Below are 20,871 nucleotides of genomic sequence, written 5' to 3'. Positions count from 1 at the left end.
CCAACCCTTGTTGCTCATAATTAAGTTGTGGCTTCTTCATATAGACATCTTCTTCTATGTCACATGCTCATCTTCTGTCTAAATCTTTTATACTTGTTTTCTGTTTTGAGAAGGGAATAATCATTTCATGAACCTCAACTATTGCAATAATAAGGCACATGAAGAACATGAGAAAAGTAATGTTGGTTTGAGAAAACATCAATAACCCTGAGTATAAAATTTCACATGGAGAGCATGGAGGCGATCAAATTTATCACATAGCTAGCATCTATGGTGGTTCCCCAATCGAAAAAAGCAAGTTTATCAATGAAGAAGCAGGCGGAAACGAGTTTGACTTGATCTCGGATTGAAGAATGCAACAGGTAGATTAGTGTTCAAGTGCCTGAAGCCTTTCCAACATCCAAAGCTGCTTCCAGTGCTACTTCAAGCTCTCGATCGCCTCAAGCAACAGTTTTTTAGGTTTTAGGGAGTTTTTAGGTTTTTTTTATAATTTTTACTAACCCTCATTTTGTTGAAGGTTTTTTTGGAAATATTGGTTTTTGGCAAATCCAATTATGGGTTACCAAATATGCAACATGGGAAGCTTGCTTTATTTATTTTATTTCTTATCGGTCGTAAATTTTTTATTGCTGTTCTAGAATTAATAAAATAATTGGACGAGTTAATTTTGGATTTGCTTATGGAAAATAAATTTTCAGAAGAAGTTACTTCCAAATTAGAGGAAGAGTTAGTCATTTTTTTTTAAACAATCCTTGTGCATAAAAAATGTGGTTCTCTTTGCTCTTCAATCCAAGAGAAGGAGAACAATACCTTTATAATTCTTCAAGCTCTTGTACCTAAATGAAAAAGAACAAAGACTGGATGAGGAAAGTTCAAGGAAAAATAATTATAAAGCAATCCTTTTTTAGCATAAGTGTTTCAACTTAGCAAATAAATATAAGATTTGGAAAATTTCATGGTAGAGAATTTATATTAAGAAAGGCTACCAAAATTACAAAGAAGTCTCTTTTTCAAAATATTAAGTGGGAAAGGGTCATAAATAAGCCCATAGCCTCCAAGATCAAGCTCATATTGATTTTGAGCGCATCACCATCTTGAAGATTGGGTTACCCAAATACAAAACTTGGATGCATTCAAAGTTACATAAAAAATCTAAGTCGTGGGTTGTTTGCAAATAGATGATTAGTTCACAACCGATTCATGAATTTAGGCAATCCATTAGAGGATGTAGTACACTACCTTTTAATTTGAGAAATGATTGATCTTGATCATTATGATGAGATTTCCATGGTAAATACACTATGTGTACAATTACACATTGGAAATGACCTACGATGAGTTATAACATAAGGTTATTGAGTGGTATATATATATATAACATGTCAATTGATCACATAATAAGAGGATTTGTAACTCAAATATAGTAAAGGTAATCTTAAGAGGTTGGTAGCATTCACCTTAGTAGATTATGGAGGTCAATTCATAAGGAGACTATATACAATGGATAGCAAGTCATTAACCCGAACATCTTGTGTCTCATTGTTGTTTATATAAGGTACTAGAGTGCAATTAACTCTCTATAGTAAGATGTTGAGCCAATTTTAAAATTGGATTGTAAAGGAGTCAATATTGTCTTATGGGTCTCAATGGTCCATGGTCAAGCTCATATTCTTTTATGACACAATTTACAAGGGTTTGGTTCTTGATTCACTTATGTGCATAAGAGTGTTTTGGTAAATATGCAAGGTTGCACATGATTAAACGAGTTGTCTCTCTAAATTGAGCTAAATGATTAAGTGAAACTCGTTTGGGTTAATTAATCAATTAGTGGTCTTTTTAAGTTAGATTAAGTGACCACACCCCAAGATGGGCTTAAGTCACTTCAGTTCACGAGAGGTCTATAAACCCCCTTTAGAGGTAAGGGCTTCAAGATCTAGCTTTTTTTTTTTTTTTCTCCTATGTGTTCCAAGAAAGAAAGAGAGAACCCTAATCTCCACCCTCTTAGATCTCCACTATTTGAGTGCTAAATTTTAAGGAAGAGTCATTGGGTGGAAGACTCAAGGTGTACAAGATATTCCATTATTTTTGTTCTACTCTTCACCAACAAAAATTGATCTAGAAACATTCAAATCTTAGTAAGAATACCCAAACCCTTATTTTTGCATGCACCTAATCAAATCCAAGGCCTAGGTACAGAGAATTTTGAGATTTCCTATACCTATTTCCTTTATCATTCTGGTCATCACAATCACATCCTTGAGTTCCTGTTTCCTTTATCCTTTAAAGGTTCCATAGATTTTGATTATTACCACATCTTTGAGTTCCTATTTCTTTTATCCTTTATGGGTTCCATAGACTCCAATCATCACAACCAAATCCTTTGAGTGTTTATCTTCCTTTACTCTTTATAAGTTCTATAGATTCTGGTCATTGCACATCCTCAAATTCGTATCTATTATTTAGGTTCCACTTATTATGGTGATCATTTTGACCACATTCTTCAGTTGTTTTCTATTGGTCTAGGTTTCATATATTTCAGTCATCATAGCCACATACCTAAATTTATTGTTTTAGCTTTCCCATTGACATATGGGTTATGTGAACGGATTGGATGAATGGGTGTAAAGTAAAAATTATGATGGAGGTTTTGTTCATAAAATGCTTTATTTGTGAATTCGGATTTGCTAGTATATCACCTGTTTCGAATTTAGTGTCAAATTCGATACTAAATTTTTGTCAATATCAAATATGATATTAAGTCCAATATCAAAATATTCATTTGGGTAATATTGATTTTATATGCTCACATGTTTCTCTTAGACTCTATTTTAGATTAGTATCCATGTCTCATTGTATATTTTCATGGATTTTTGAAAATCTTATGATGAATTTAAAATTAAAATTTTAAAATACAGTATAATGAAAAATATTTCCAAATCTATAGCACTTTTTACCACTTTGAAAGGTGTCTCTTGAAAAGACACCTCCCATCATTTTTATATAAATGATACATGTTCAAAAAAATTGAATTTACATTGAAGGTGTCTCTTTCACAATTTTTATGTCAGTAACACATGTTAAAAAAATTTGAATTTATATTAAAAATGTATCTTCAAGAGATACCTTTTACAATTCTACAAAATCGAATTTATATTAAAAGTATCTTTTAAAGAAACATTTTTCACAATTTTCATATTAGTTGCATAGTAAAGAAATTGAATTTATACTAAAGATGTTTTCTTAAGACCCACTTTCTACAATTTCACAAAATTAAATTTATATTAAGAGATACCTTCAACAATTCTTGTGTCATTCATCCTTTAAAATAATTGAATTTATACTAAAAGTGTATTTTCAAAATACACCTTTCACAATTCCATATAATTAAATTTATATTGAAATGTTTTCCTTCAAGAGAAACTTTTAGTATAAATTTAATTTTTTTTTATAGGTGATTAATATAAAAATTATGAAAAGTGTTTTTTCAAAAAACACATTTAGTATAAATTCAATTTTGTGGAATTGTAGAGATGTTTTCAATGTAAATTCAAATTTTTTTCATTGTGTGACTAATATGAAAATTATCGAAGATGTCTTTTCAAGAGATACCTTTAGTATAAATTTGATTTTATAATATTGTGGAAATGATATTTCTTTAATATAAATTCAATTTTTTTTTTTCTCGTGTATGACTAATAAAAAAAATTATGGAAAAGTGTTTTTTGAAGAGACACATTTAGCATAAATTTAATTTTATGCAAATATGGAAAATGTCTCTTAGAGAGACACCTTTAGTGTAAATTCAATTTTATTTTATTTTTTTTAACATGTATGGTTAATATGAAAAATATGGAAGGTGTTTTTTCAAGAAACACCTTTCAAAGCGGTAAAAAGTGTTGTAGATTTGAAAATATTTTTATAACTACCATATTTTTTAAAAAAAAAATTCAAAGTACCATTTTCTAAGAATTATTTTTTTAAATAGCCGTAAAAACCTATTTTCATTGACTAAAATACTTTAGTTTAGCTCGGGTGATTTTGAGAATTATTGTAACATTTTTGCTCATGATATACAACAGAAGGATATCAAATTTAAAATGGATATGTGAAATTACTTACTTATCCTCCGCGTCCTCCTCCTTACGGTTCATCTTTGATTTCAAAAATGAGAAAAGAATCCTTATTTCAAAAATTCAAAATTCAAAAATATTACATAATAATTTATATAAAATTTGACTGACTTGATATTCATTATTTTCGATCAGATTCACATTCTTCTTTATTATTTCTTGACTTGATTTTTTTTTTTTTTTTTATTGTTTCTCGATATTCATTATTTTCCTGGTAACAATCTTGATTCAGATTCTTCATTCTTTCTTTTAGATGATAAGATGTATAATCTTCTTTAGTCAATTTCCAGATGTGATAAGACTACCACTTTTCCTCATTTAATCTTGGTGGTTTATCTTTTTGTTTTAAAGTGATTATGTAAATACCATTATTCTCAATAGTATTAATTCTTAATTCTATAAAAAGGAAATAATTGTTTGTTTTAGTATACACCAATATCTCACTTATATTCCATTAAACTCTACAACGATTCAACCCTATAAATATTAAAATTAAGAGAAGAAACACATTTTAAGAAAAAAAATCATGTGAAGTAAACCTTGTTAGCGATGTTAGTCATGTTAGGCTATCATGAACAACTAATTTTGAAAATCACAAAAAATGCATGACAAGGTCACCTTACATAGCTGAAATTATGAAGTAGATGCCCATGGAAATTGGGTTTCTTTATAAGGAACTTCACTCTCATACCTAATGCAAGTTTTTTTTTTTTTTTTTTTTTATCTAATAAATATAACAATTTTAAAATATATTACTAAATTTATAATATTTTGTGTAGTGAAGTCAGCATATGAAAATGGTATCTTAAAAACATAATTTTTTTATATTTTATTAAAGTTGTATCCTAAAGATCTAATTTTTGTTTATTTTATTATAATCATATCTTTACAATACAACTTCAAGTATTTATCATATAGCTTTTCTAGCTCTTCCTTTTTATATCCTTTCTACATAAATTATGTTAATATCAGGTTAATACGTAAGATATACATATTTTGTCACATCATAAATTTTTTTTATCAATTTTTTTTTTTTTTTCGTATATGACTTATTTTGTAATTTTTTATTATAAAATAACTATGTGGTTAAAAAATAAAAATATATTTATAAATTATATTGTAAAATAAAATTAATATATGTATTATTTAATATATATATATATATATATAATATAAAAAAATTTATTTATAAAGTTTAAATATTTTAATCATAAATATTGTTCAACATAAGAGAAATTTCATAAATAAAAAATATTAAAATACAATATAATTTTTATTTTAAACATTAAAAAAATTATATTTACTTCATTTTATTTTTTTATTCATTTTTAAAGTAAATATTAGCATAACATTAAATATTTTATTCTATATTCTACTTTAAGATATCATGTCCATTAAATTTAATATCCAAAAATATCATATTCCAATATGCATTTCCTATCAAATGAAATATGATATCCTAGAATACCTATATATCCTAATCTTATGTTATCCCGAGTCAATCAAATATAACCTTAATTAATTATTATTATTATAGAAATTGGGTATGTATATTTTAATTGCTACTTATTAACGAGTATTTTTCATCTCTTCTTAGTAATTAAGTTATATATAAATTTTTTTTCCTATTTATCTTCATTGAATCCTAATAAAAGTGTTAAACCAAAAATGACCATATTACCCCTAACCTTTTTGTCTTTTTTTTCTACTATTTCACTTATATTATTTTTATTAACTTTCTTTTTCTTCTATTTTATTTGTGATATACAAAAGGTATAAAATTAAAATTCCATACCACATGAGTGCAACACATTTGTTTTGTACATATACATTATATTATGCACTAAAATCTTGATAAATTAATAATTTTTTTTAAATTTATCCTAATTTGTATACGAAATTACTAAGATAATAATTTTAAATTCAAAAACTAGTTTTTGAACTCCTATATTTTAAGAATTATTTTTCAAATTACTGTAATATTTTTCAAAATTCTGAAAGGACTAATCAGTGATTTGTGACCAAATTATATCTCCAACTTTTTATATTTTCATTTTTTTTAACTTTATTGTAAAAGAAATAGCCTATGATAATGACATTTCTATATTCATGCAATAAAAGAGTTTACATATGTGACCCAAAAAAGATGTCATTGTTGGAACCATAGGTTTTGACTCTACAACATACACCTCATTCATCAAATGTTTGAAAAAAAAACATGCATTTCATCACTATAAATATACAGTATGGACAGGGATTAGTGTACAATTTTTTTCCCAATTCTGTACTACATTAGTAGACAATTTACATTGGTTTGAACAAACTGAGAATGCCACCCACCAAGGGAATATTAATTATACAAACAAACTCACTCAAAGCATCAGCCAGTATAAGAGTCATTCATATTCCAACCCCCATTCATATTCTTCACACACATCCTAAGCTAGGCAGTTTGAAGAGCTTCCATAGATTTCATCCACATCAGCTGCTGGTACATAAACTGCATTCTGCAGTGAGCTGTGTCTTCGCCCATAGAATCCATAAACGAGCACTCCTATCCCCAACCATATAGAAACCCGGGTCCAGGTAGCAGATCTGCAAATTACCAGACATAATGTTATACAAGAAACAGGGATGAAAGAACAGCTTTTTGCTCATGGTTTGTTCGGTTTACTTGAACAAATCAACCTAGCAGAGAACCTATCTGGGTCACTTATGCATTTAATGAATCAGGATCTGACTAAATGCCCTGAAGAAAAAAAATACTTAAGCAAGGGATTGAGGTGGGGTTATCTTGTTTTTTCAAGTTGGACCTGTCCCATGTTGCATCCTTAGGGTACAACATATTCCAAAAAATTCAATTATGTAAAATAACAGTGAAAAATCAAACTTCGTCTGGGTGCTCACCCAAGATTCACCAACAAGTAGACGTTGATGAGAATGCAGGCAATAGGTAGGAGTGGGACGAATGGGCAAATGAAACCTGAAAAGAAATCAACATTTCATCTTGTAAATTTATCCAAAATTTCTTGCATGAACATTGAGTTTCAATGATTTATTAATCAACATAACTCCAAGCCATATTTGAACTAGTTCAAATGGACACCATCCCCACATATATATATCAGGATGCAAATAAACCAAATCAAACAGTCAGGACCATGGCAAGACTACTAGTTGGCACCCACCATACTTTAGCCTGGACATGATCTAGATAGCCAAAGTAGGACACATGCCAGTTTTTATGTCAATCCAGCCTTACCAAATATATTAACTGTAGATGATTTAGAGTGAGAACGTACCTCCTGAATGCCCAAAGTTGTGCCTTGCATCATCTTGATCTATACAGGTGAGCACTATCAGACCAGATAAAAGTAAAGCACCACCGATTCCACAAAACATGTAACGAGGAAAGCTGGTAGTAGATCGACAAATTAGTGCAGCTTAAAGAAGAAAGAAAACTGAACCATTTGCAGGAAAAGATTCAGGAGGAAAAAGGAGAAAAAGATCCTTCACCCCTAAATGCCAGAGACTAATTTCCTTTTATCAGAATTAAATACAAGACATATTCACATGGTTGTTGTTTTAGTACATTATGCATATAGGTTCACACACCAATGAAGGACTGAAGTATTTCTCAATAACTCATATCAGCAGTTTCAGTTACTCTCCCAACCACAACTGAGGCCAGGGAGAATTCCATCTTGCGAACCAGGAAATAATAATTTTTTCTAAGAAAACCGCAACATAATGGTATTGACAGCAACTAAAGCAACGGTCTGGAAAAGAAACCCACCTGGGAAGGTTCACATATGAAGCAGCAGATGTAAGGAGAACCACTCCTACACATGTCAGCATTATGGTCCAGCCGGCAATTTTTCGCCTCATGTTTTCATCTATTATGTCTGAGACAAGCAATGCAAAGGGGGAAACAGTACCCATTTTAGTAAATCCCAAACCATGGAAAGTAATGAAAAACACACTTTTTACATGGCTTCTAGTGTGCATATGTGCCTTCAGGTTGCTCACCCAACCTCCACATCTGTGGATTTGGAATTAATACTCGAATTCTATATGAACTCATTTCATAACATAAGTTAGGTTAATTACTTGTACTGAAAAGTTCTTTCCATTTTAAACATTGTTTCATTAGCATTTGGGGAATTATTTTTCTTGCCACAGTGCACATATCCTATTATGTAAAATTGCTTCGTTGCAGGTATATATACTTCCAAAAGCACTTTAACCAAGTGAAATTCGAGGAATGACAAAATCCAGCACTGTTAACACATAAAGTTCACACCTTTTGAAATTTAAAATAGCAGAAAACAAAAGGAAATATTGTAAACAAGAAGAAGAACATGAAACAAACTTACATCTGTCTAGAACTACATTTTTTACAACAACAGGATCAGCTGATGCTCCCTCTTTAGCAATTAAAGGTCGAGTAATCTCATTAGAGGGGCCAGCACAAACTTTGGAATTTTCCTCATCAATCTTCTGGTTGCTACTGCTATGTTGTAATGAAACTGTATCAATTGATTCCTGATGTGATGGTGTGAGTGGCACTTCATCGGGTGGAACATATCGGAGTATTAACACAGAACATGCTACCATGGTGAAGGCAAGAAGTGTGCCCACACTGACCTGCAAAAAGGGAAAAGTTAAGGGCAACAATTTAAATATCCATATCTGTCCACCTATATCATTATCACCCTGCAACATATAGAAAGCTTTATAATCTTTTAGATGGTAAGGATCCCAGACTGCCATTCTAGAGTTCTTCTGGTTTAAGGGGCAGGAAACCCAAAAAAGAAAAAAATAAATATCAGCTTGAACTTCATTCAAGTACTGAATTATTTCCCCATGAACAGCCAGGAACTATTGTAAGGTTGAGTCCAATGAATTATCTATCATTAGAATGACCAACAGTTCAGTAATACATCCTTGATATGGTCATAATTGTTGAGTAGTTTGCTTTCTAGTTTAAAATAATTAAGCTCATAAAGGGGCCCAACCCAAAGCTTGAAGCCCTTTAGGGCAAGCCACAATTGAAGTGCATAAGTTATTCACTTATTCTGAAATGTTTGCTTCCATATTCGAAGGGATCTAATAACTGGGAAGTCCTCCCTGCCAAACAACATTGCTAGACCCTATTTTCTGAGAAAGTTAACTTACCATTCCTGCCAATTGTGAAACATCCATAAAGAATGCCAGAGTTGCAGCCCCAATACCAGTTACTATTGTGGCCTTGACAGGAACTTGTGTGCGCCTGTTGAGATCTGAAAAAAATGATGGCAGCAATCCATCTCTAGCCATTGCCATCAGGATTCGCGGCTGAGATATACATAAAGATATGAAAAATAAAAATAAAATATCAGCATTTCATCAGATGCAAGAGAGAACTTCTTTTGTGGTAAAATCTAATTAAGTTTTCATAAGTTAGCCAAAACTATCACCACTAGAAAATTGCAATACTAACTTAACCAAAATAAAAAAACAAAGGGAACTCATCCCATACTTGAGCATTAGAAAGTACAAAAGAAAGTATGGAAGAAAAGAAAAAGGAAGGGAGAAAAGCATCTAACAGTAAGCCCTGAATAATTATTAGATTAAGTCACAAGGGGTGAGGTTGGAGACCGGAAGTCTCCTTATTTAGTTCGATGCCAAAAAAAAAAAAAGGAAGGAATTGGCAATAAAAAGTACATCTAACAATAAAAAATGTGATTCAGATTTCAGACTAACCGTACACTTTCTAGAACAATAATCAGTTAAATCCTAATTTCTTATGGACTTCTTTTTTTCCTTTTCTTTCTTTCTTTCTTTTTTTTTTTATCAGATAATTTCTTATGGACTTATTATAATTCAAAAACCATTTCCTCTTGATTGTTTGAAATACTATAGGCCATTTATAATATCATTGCACATAAAACAACTAGGATAGAAATATAGAGAGATAGAGAGGAAATGCAACAAGAAGCATTTTTTTGATATAACAAACAAAAGATATAAATTCAAAAAAAAAAAAGAATGCACTAATAGAAAAGTGAACTAGAAGGATGAGGAATCATCCAGCCAGAGCCAAAAAAGACATAAAAGTAGCAAATAGCTTTTTACCCTGAATTTCTGTTGTTTTCAAAGTCAATTTTGTATTCTCAGAACTACTTGTGTTGGAAATTCTGTTCCAGAAGTTGTTGTAATGTGAGCCTCTAAGTTCATTTTGCATCTCACCCATCCACCTTAAGTTTAAAAAGGTTACAGGTGAAAATAATATTGTTATATCAAACAAACCTGTCGTTAAGCAGACCTTAGGGATGATAAGTGGTTCAAAGACCCCATTTTCATTAACAAAATTTGGAAAGCCTTTTTTAAAGTTTTAAAATGTCATCTGAAAATTTTAAGAGGATTTCTTCAATGAGCTTTTCAAAATTTCCCTAAATTGCCTTTTAATACATCTCTCGATTGTGTTCTAGAAAGTCTCCCATTTAAATTAAAAGAGCTTTTAGGTATACCTTTACACAAGAACAAATTCTTCATGTTTTTCAGAAAAAAAAATCTTTTGAACATCATGTTCAAGAATTATGGTTTTGTTCTTTGATTTTTGAAACACAACGAATTTTGAAACACACCCAAAGAACCCCTTTCTCCATTCTTTGATTGGGAGCCTCATAAGGAGTCGATTGCTTCAGGTAGATTTTGTGAACTGTTGCTTCCACTGGATGCCATAAAGTGTGTGTCATCTACAAGAGGTGGGCAAACAAGGATTTGTTGTAGTAAGCATGGATTTGTTTGTTCATTGCATTGTGTGGATTTCAGAGAAAGGGGTTGGAAGATTTATGAAAAAAGCTGATAACCTGGACCAGATATGGTGTTCAATATTCCTACAAACTCAACATAATTTCTTAATGATTAATTAGTGGACTATGATGGTCATGTTGTTTTTACCCTAATAGATAGTCAGTTGTTTGGTGTTTCCATGTAAAACCTGGTGTCTCTGTTTTACTTATTAAGATGAAACTGTGCATATTTAAGAACTATCCACAAAGGAAAATCCCAAACCATTCCACCAATTTACCTGAGGGAGGAGCGAACCCATCAATGTTGAGCAGAGAGCAGTAACAGCTCCAATAGTTATTATGTACCTGAAATCAAAATCAGGAAAATAGCTTTCAAAAGAGAGTTAAAACTTGAATGCACTAATATTTACAGAAATAATAGGATGCACCACAATTTGAAAAAAAGGGTATTTGCTTGGGCTAGACCTTGAGAGCTAGATCAAGGGGCAAAAGGTTAGGATGGGGGTGTTTCAGTTCTGATTCCCAAAAAGAAAAGTGTTACCATCAGAAAAAATAAATAATTTATTTGCTTACGCTGCCCATTTCATCCCATGGCTAGCAAATGCAGTGGAGATGGGGGTGTCAGGATCCATTGAATAATAGGGCACCAGACCAACAATGACAACAGAGACCAACATATATAGTATGCAGGATATCGACAGTGCAGCACCAATACCCAGTGGCAAATCTCGCTGGGGATTCTTCACCTGTTAGGATAATAAAATATGGCAGTAAGTACAAACCCCCTTTGGTCACAACATTGCCAATTATCTGAGAAGTGCAAGTTCCAGGAAGAAAAATCCATATATACCTCCTCAGCTGTGCTGGCAACAGAATCAAAACCAATGTATGCAAAGAAGACTGTTGCAGACCCAGCCAGCATACCATCTACTCCAAAAGGAAAATACCTATCAAATGAGAAAAACGAAAGTGTGTTAAATAAACTACCCGAGAAGGTCATCATATGGTTGGCATTGCAACAAAAACACCCTTTACCCAGTAGGAAGTTCATATCCAGCCCATCCAGTCTTGAAACCAAGATATCCACCAGCTATTACGACAAACATCATGGCACATACATTTCCCGTTGTGACAATGGCTTGTGCAACTGTACTCTGAAAGAGCGAATTGAGTATTAAAATGAATTAGGTTCACACTTTACATGGCAAGAAGATTTGTCTGGATGTAACCAAAACAAAACGTCTGAAAAAATATTGGAAAGGAAAGACAGAATAAGGAGAAGAAAGTAACCTCCTTGATTCCCACACACAAGAGCCCAGTGACAATAAAAACTAAAATTGCTGCACATGGGTCAACCACAATATCAAGTGCAGGAATATACTGACGGGCTATAAAAGCAGGTAGATCCCCACCTCCAAACAGCAAGGCCTGACAAGAATAAGGGAAATAAATTAAATAATATAGTAAGTAGTGAAGCAAAGAAGTCTCCCATACATTTCAGTACATAATAGCATAAAAGTCTAGCATGCAAGAAAAAATCTGAAACAAAACCAAAAATGTCAGAAAATTTGATATGGCAATCATCACCTGCCTCAGTGTTAAGTCAAGAAGATCCATAAAATTACAAACATGAACACAATTTCTTCCCAGTATGGCTTGATACGTCTCTCAAACCATTTCCATGATAGACTTTTGTGTGGTATTCAGTCTTCCAATTCCAGACTTTAATAGTGTTGGGGCATCAAGTGAGAAGCCACATTCAATCTAGCCAGTACCGTTTTGAAATTATTGGTCTTAACTACAGAGGCATTTCACAAGCATCTATTCGTTTTGCCTCTTTTTTCTTGGTTTTAAATTAGAGGAAGATAATGGGACAAGAAGTCCCCAAAACCAAGAGACAAGCTACAAGAAGAGGTTTACACCTGGTCAATATGAACACTAATATCAGGAGAAAAACTTATCCCAATATTCTGAAGCCTTACCTCAACCCTTATCAAATACAAACTGTAAAGGAGGAACTTGTTCTGTTTCAACTTTGATTACTTCTAAGCTAATCACTTCAAAGTTTAAGCATTCTTTCCTTCTAAATCCCCAATTAAGTTTCACATAATGCCAAATTCAGCAGCATCTTCTTTTTAGGCCAAAAGCATAGATGCACCAACCACTTAGGTGAACAGAAAAAGAGGCAAGGGATGCCAAAGAAACTTCTAAACCACAAGCAGATGTGATATCGAAGGGTTGAAGCCAAGAAATAAAACATGAATAAACACACACTGACTCTGCTCACAACTCAAGTAGCACTTGTTAACCCTCATAGATTTGGACTACAGTTTGTAGTCTCCCATGTTTACATGGAACTTAAACAATGGGGAGATTGGAGCAGTTGTTGATTTTTTTGTCTTCTGCTCTGCATCCTCCGGTTGGATATTCATCTTCTACTAAGAGAGTTTTGTTTACCGTTTCATGCAAAAAGCCTCTTTCTTTTCCTTTAGTTAGGTCAAAACCATTAGAACTCTATGTACATCTAATCTCATATGCAATGTCCTTGTTCTCAACAATAAGAGCAACTCCTATCTCAGCATGCTCAATTAACCCTGAGTGATGTTTTTCTTAAAATTTAAATAGGTAAATTATAAATATGCTAAACTGAAACCAAAAAGGAGAGATTCCCCATTAGAGCAGAAATAGAGTCACTATCCATGTCCAGTTTCACAGTAATTCAAGCAATTCTAATGCACATAAAGCTATATATCAACAAAAACTGATGACATATGGATTTGTATCAACTGGCATGACAGAGCAGATAGCGGATGATCCTGTTACTTAGAGAGCGAACCAACCTAAACCAATAGAAAGAAGCTTTTAGGAATCATGACGAAGATTATACTGTATAGACAAAACAGGAGTAAATGAACAACTTCCAAACTACTAACAATCAACATGTAATACACCATATTCAAAACCAAGAGCCAACAATATATCCTATCAAACTCAGAGGGAAACACATAACATAAAGAGTTAAAACTTTGAAGGAAATGCAAACAGCAAGGCCAGATTTGGGGATATGCCGCGTGCAACTGCTGAACCACCAACTGTATATTCCAGAATCAATGCCCAACCAATCAACCAAGCAACACTGCAAGCAATGATAACGTTAAAATCACAAATGAATTCTTCAAATGCTATGACTCATGAAATAAATATACATAAAAATGAATAAATAAAAAATAGAACAGATTCAAAGTGCCAGTGTCCCAAATCTAAAGAAAGAAATATTATCATCTGAACTCAAGGACTGAATCAATAACATGGTGTGACATGGTTCAGGTTGATGCAACCACTGGGACCAATAAAGGCATAGGGTAGAAGCTTTGAGAAAAGATATGCTTGCATCACGAAAAACAATTGGAAAATATCTCGTATCCTCACTTTTTGGCAGTTCACAATGTAAATAAAACAGGACATATCATTATGTAAAAGCATGGTCAATGCCCTAAAAGCAATTTGGAGATAAAATGATTCACGAAATATCACCAATATGGATCTAAAATTTTCATAATGCTTCTCCACCTGTTATAAACAACTATTGACTTGATTTGCATTTTTCTTCCTATACCATATGTAAGATTATTTGTATTAGAAGAAATGAACATTTTTCCAACACTTTAGACATATATAAGCATTCAAACATATATGTTCTTGAGTTTCACCCTACCCATCAAACACTTATGATATATTTCTTTTCATAATAATGTTTTTGACTTCAATTTGTGCATTATTACTAGTATAAACAATTACAAATTCTGATTTTAAATTCACACTATATGACAGCATTTTTTCCATAAAAACATCATCAATTTCTCCATGAATATCAACTGAATGGCATGTGGTTTAACCTCCAAATAGTTAGAGAAAGGATTTGAAGATATTACCTTTCACCAACACATATGTAGGAATAATGGTAGGCACTCCCGGCAGATGGGCAACGACTAGAAAGCTCTGCATAGCAAAAGGCTGAAAGTGCAGCTGCTATTCCAGCTATTAGAAATGAAATTGTGAGTGCAGGCCCTGAATGCTCCCTTGCCACAGTTCCAACTAGGATATAAACACCAGCCCCAATTGTTGACCCAACTCCTATTCAATTCACAGCATAAAATTTTCAACAATCTACTCATAATCACCGAAACAGAAATTCAGAAAACAACCCAGAAGGCGCATGATAGATGATTCCATATTCAAAATAAAAATCAGAAAACCATGGAAAATCCACCTGCCCAAGAAATTCAGAAAAGAACCCAGAAAAGAGAAGGGATTACCAACTCCAATAGCAATAAGATGAGTCACAGATAATTCCTTGGCCAATTTATGACCACCATCCACCTCCTTTCTGGCAGAATCAACCAGCTTTCTCCTCATCAATCCTTTGAATCCCCTTGAACCCCTCTTCTGTGAATCAAAATCACCACCCACACCCATCACAAATTCTTTTTAAAAATAAAAAATAAAAAAAATTATTGCACAAATAATTTTCCAAGAGAATGATTTTTGCCCAGTTTCCTCCGACCCAAAAGATTTGTCAGAGCGGAGGGAGGGAAGGAATGGGCAGTCTGAAATTCTGAATTGCCTGTTTGCAAGTGGCGTTTTAAAATGTGAAAATTCTGCCTAATTATTAGCTCCCATTCTGCTGCCCGTTGCCCGCTGCCCGCTGTCCTACCTTTTGGATGACGTGTGGAAGGCCCTCAATAAAATTAATAATTTAGTTTCATCCCAATAATTTAAAAGTAATTATTGTTCATTTGAAAATAATTCTCCGGGAATCTTGTTTTCCTGCAATATAAAAATTGTTTTTTTATTTTCTATTCTCAAAAATAAAAAAGGTGTTAATTTTAAATAGAATTAGGTAGAAATATATCATTATAGAAACAATTTTCTTTATATATATATATATGTTTGACCCTTACAATTATTATTTAATTCTTTTTTATTTTTAAATAAAATTAATTATATCTTTATTTCTCAATCATGTGTTTTTAAACACATAAATCATAAGAATTGAGTTTTTATATATAAAATGACATTTTTATTGTGAGGTATGACTCATATCATTAAAAAAATATTTTAAAAAAATTTAAATTGAAGTTTCCATTATTCATTGAGGTTTTAATTAAAAAATTAAGTTTTAAATGATAATTATGACTTCATTTTCACGGAAGGATAATGTGGTACTCATTAACAATTACGGTTTTATTTTTTAAATGAAGTCTTAATTGGTAATTAACATTTCATTTTCATGAAAGGATGATGTGGTATTTATATCAATAATTACAACTTTATTTTTTAAATATAATCATAATTAATAATTGACGTTTTATTTTTATGGGATGATGATGTGGTACTCATATTGAAATTATGGTTTCATTTTTTAAATGAAGTCTTAATTATCAATTAAAATTTTATTTTTGTGTGAAGATGATGTGGAACTGATGTTGGCAATTTCGATCTCATTTTTAAATTGAGCCTTGATGGTTAATTGAGACTTTTTTTTTTTTTTTTTGTGAGAGAAAGAGACTTAAAAAGATATGTTTTTGTGGTCAAACCGACTATTTTGACTCAAAATTCATGGAGAATTTTCTTTCTTTTTGTATTAAATTAAGAAGAAAGTATGGTTGGTTGATGATGATGATGAACCAATGAGAAAAACCTAGATTGGAGGTCGGTCCATTTGATAATTTAGTCATTTTCAATGTGAGATCAAATCTGATTAGATTCCGAATCTGACTAGATTCCGATGTGGGATGTTTATACGTCAGCCCATGTGTGGAATAGTTGCTTAAATCGGAAAGGCTGTGGGTGTGGGGAGAGGTTTCAAGAATTAAATACGATAAGGACAAGGAATTTTATTATAATTTTGAAAGCAAGATTCCATATCTTAAAAGGCAAGGAACCTTCTGTGTTTTTTTAATACTAATAATATAATGCCATCAAAATCACGAAACATCGACATTTCTATAGACGTGTGTTTTCAAACTCTTTTTTTTATTTTTGGGCCCCATCGGAAGTGTTTTCAAAAATAATTTCTCATAACAATGAGATAGCGGTTTCAAAAACAGTATTTAATAACCATTTTTTAAATTGGTTTTTAAGGTTTTACGAAAATAAAAATATGTTTGAGAACTTAAAAATAATTTTATAAGTTTTTTATGTTGTTAAATATCTTTCAAATATAATTTTATTTTTTATATTTAAAAAATTATTTTTTAAAATGACTCTCAAATTAGTTTTTGATAATGATCTTTCCAAGTTGTTTCTATGAAAAAAAAAAATCTATTTAATAACTTAAGATGTCTTTGACATATTTTTCATTTCTATTTTGTTAAATGTTTTTTTAATAATTTTATTTTTAATTATTCTTTGTATTTATAAATTTATTTTTTAAAACAACCATAAAAAATATGAAAATAATTTAAAAAAAATGATATCAGAAATCATGTTGTTTCATGTTTTTAAGAAAAAAAATTATTTTCTATTTTTTATTGTAAAATATTTTTTTTTTATTATTTGTATTCTCAAAAATTGAAAATTGATTGTAAAAATAATTGTCAAACTCTTAAGGCCATTTGAGGTGTTTTTTAAAATTTGTTCTTAAAATAAAGAATAAAAAAATATTTTTTTAGAATTTTTTGAAAATTGGAGTGTTTGGCAAGATGTTTTTTTTAAAAAAAAAATAGTTTTTTAAAATAAAAAACAAGAAATTTGTTTGAATGAAATAATTTATATTGTTTTTAAAGACATTGTATTATTTTTATTTTATAATAATAAAAAATTAAATTCAAATTAAGTATGGTTAATAAATAAAAGTTAAATTTACAATTAAAGATAGTGAAACAAATTTTTTTATGCATTTAATAGTATTTTATTTAGAAGTATTTTTAGAAGATCATCTATCAAACAAAAAATAAATCTTGTCAAAGGTCATACTGTTTTCCAAAAATATTTTTAAAAAACATAACCAAACGGGCACCAAGTAGTGTTTCAAAATGTTAGAAATTCATAATATAAAAATCAATTTTATTATCATCCTATGTGGTATTCCCACGTAGGGGGAAGACTTGCTGAGGTGGTGGCTTATGATGGGATAACATGGTCCGACGTCAGCAATGTTTGCAATTATCATGTAGAACTATTTGTATTTTAGTTAATAAATTAAAGATAAATGAAACAGAGAAGATTGGGCGGCCAACAGAAACGGAATGGAATCCATCTTTTCTATGCTTTTAGATAAGGTATTAGTACTCGAATAAAGGGGGATTTTTCTCCATAAAGTCTATCCTAATTTTTCTAAAAATGCCACGATCCAAGGGTGTTTCACGGGTTTGAAATTTAAATAAACGAGATAAGAACGAATTTTAGAATTTTTCTTTAAAATTCAAGTCATTAGTATTAAAAGGTAATTTAATTTAATATTTAATTTTAAAAAACGTAGCTAAACTTTTGATAAAAAAATTATTTTCTTAGAATTTTGTTTTGAAAATATGTTATTTTTAGAATAAATTTATAATGTTTTAATTGTTTTTTTAGAGTTTTTATTGTTTTTTTTTATAGAGTTTTTTGAATAATAATTAAAAAATAAAAAATATTTTATAAACTTTGGGGTTGTGTAAAAACATACAATACATTTATAAAGAATAAACCAATAAAATTATTTTTCATATTTAATTCTCAAACAAAAATTTATTAATTGATCTCAAAAACTAGATTTGAAAACATTGTCAACTTTGGGCATTTTGCTACTTGTGAGACCATGAATAACAAATCATATAACTATAGAAAGAGTTGTTTTTATTATGATTAAGAAGGAAGATGAGTTTGGTCTATTAGTAGTATTAGCCCAAAGGTTCTCCTAATCGGGTTTTGATGATAACAAATCATGGTTAAGTGACTAATTTGTTTAATGGTTAAGAATCTCAGGCATAAACTCGAAAATTCATCAAATGACCAAATGGATACAAGATCGAGACGTTTGGAAGACTTGTGATCATAGGAAACTAATGTAAGATGAATGCATGAGTGCACTTAAGATTTTTACACGTTTCATGCATCTTTGAAAACTCGGTTTATTATTTAAAACGTCGATTTCATTAAAACCCGAGTTTTGAACTAATGTACCTTAGGCAAAATATTTTATAATTGGCTTAATAATTTACCTAAAGGCCTTGCCTAAGTGTTAGAAAAGAAAGAAATTTAAAAAATAAGTTTTCGGGGCCAAAAATGCTCAACCGGTCAAGGTTATGGTCAACCGGCTTAACCGATTGAGGAATCGGTTGATCGGTTGTGCTCGTCCGGTCGAGGACCGATTGAGGGAGGCAAAAAAGTTTATCTTTCTCTCAATAGCCTTCTCTCCTGGTCGAGGGGATTCTCTTCTCGATCGAGGTCCGATTGAGGCAATGGTAACCTGTCATGCATTAAATGCTTCAACGGCTAGTGAACCGGTTGACCCCTAACTCGACCGGACGAGGTTATCTTTTGATGTTTTTGACTCCCGAGCTTAGAAACCTATAAATTGAGAGCTCCACTTCATTTATTGATAAAAGAACACTTACATTCAATAGCTTACCTACCTATTCTTGATCAAAAAGCTCTCATTTCTTTTGTAGTGCATTAAATCACCACTTGCATATCATTTAGTGCACTTTTGTGTGTCATCCTAGCTTTGTCTTGTATTTGAGTTATCCTTAAGCTAGGTTGAGGGATCATTTCTTGTATTAATCTGAGTGTCAAAGCTTTCAAGAGGTTTGAATCTTGAAGAGATTGTGTAAGAGTCCATTGGAGCTGGAATCCAAGTGTAAGAAGCTTGGAAGCTTGGTTAAAGCTTCAAGTTAGTAAAACCCTCACTTGGTTAGGAGGTTGAGGAGAGTGGACGTAGGACCACTATAAACCCGAGTTTGAATTTTTTAAATTTTATCTCTTTATTTTACTTATATTGTGTTTAAATTTGTTATAATTTGGATTCATTGATTTAATATGGTTTTTGCGGATTTGGATCAAGTATAATCTTATTTGAGTGATATTTGTGTTGACTTGTATAACTAAAAATGATAAATTTAGATATTACTTTATTCTGCCTCGTATTGTCCCATTTAATTTAAATAAATGGGATAGAATAAATGGAGTAGGGTTGGGATCGATTGTACCCATCCCGAATCCCATATGTTGACATTATAACCCACCGATATGAATTATCATCTTGTATTAATTAATGGTTTCAGATGTTTTTATGGGAGGTTCAACCAACTATTTGGCATATTTTAGTCATTTTCAATATGAGATCATATCTTATTAGGTATCGATGTGGGACAAATCTTAAATGATCATGAATTCAGCATGCATTGTGAAATATTGAAAACAAGATTCCAGCCCTTGAAAGGCATGAAACCGTGTGCTATGCGAGTGGCAGACATCAATGACATCATGGAATCAAGTGACGACACAGTGTTATCAACCCTTTACTTGAAAACAAGATTCCAGATCTACAAGATTCCAGATCTTGAAAGGCATGAAACTGTGTGCTATGCGAGTGGCAGACATCAATGACATCATGGAATCAAGTGACGACACAGTGTTATCAACCTTTTACCCTTTTTAATTAGCAGTGGGGCTTGCTCCTACACTTTGGGCCTGAGCTTCACTGTTTAGTATTTTCAACCTTAATTGTGGGCTTTGCTCATTTTCTTACAAAATTTCTAAGGATTAGTTTCAAAATGGCGGTTTTAACTGTCTTCTTGAAAAAAATGATTTCAGTATAAATTTATATATTATACTTAAATTTTAGAGAGCTTGCAATCCCAAAGTATTCTTGAAAATAATTCTAAAAAATAGTTTTTAAAAATACATTTTTTTAGATACTTTTGTAATATTTTTATGAGTTTTAATCCATTTCCGTTTTA

At 31.3% G+C, this 20,871-nt stretch overlaps 1 protein-coding gene across 1 annotated transcript; it reads right to left on the bottom strand.

The window, feature by feature from the left end:
• Positions 1 to 6,332: 6,332 nt before the first annotated feature.
• Positions 6,333 to 15,548, bottom strand: LOC117920458 (cationic amino acid transporter 2, vacuolar-like). Its single transcript, XM_034838005.1, has 14 exons — positions 15,244 to 15,548; positions 14,860 to 15,055; positions 13,979 to 14,063; positions 12,218 to 12,355; positions 11,963 to 12,081; positions 11,778 to 11,874; positions 11,501 to 11,673; positions 11,206 to 11,272; positions 9,309 to 9,467; positions 8,507 to 8,777; positions 7,927 to 8,035; positions 7,433 to 7,545; positions 7,038 to 7,113; positions 6,333 to 6,725 (listed from the first exon to the last, which is right to left on the bottom strand). Exons 1-14 carry the CDS (start codon positions 15,401 to 15,403, stop codon positions 6,569 to 6,571), a joined length of 1,920 nt encoding a protein of 639 aa, XP_034693896.1. The 5' UTR covers positions 15,404 to 15,548; the 3' UTR covers positions 6,333 to 6,568.
• Between the last annotated feature and the right edge of the window lie 5,323 nt (positions 15,549 to 20,871).

Source organism: Vitis riparia, chromosome 8, assembly GCF_004353265.1.
Source record: "Vitis riparia cultivar Riparia Gloire de Montpellier isolate 1030 chromosome 8, EGFV_Vit.rip_1.0, whole genome shotgun sequence".
Lineage (NCBI taxonomy): Eukaryota > Viridiplantae > Streptophyta > Magnoliopsida > Vitales > Vitaceae > Vitis > Vitis riparia.
This window is presented reverse-complemented; position numbering and strand designations above follow the sequence as displayed.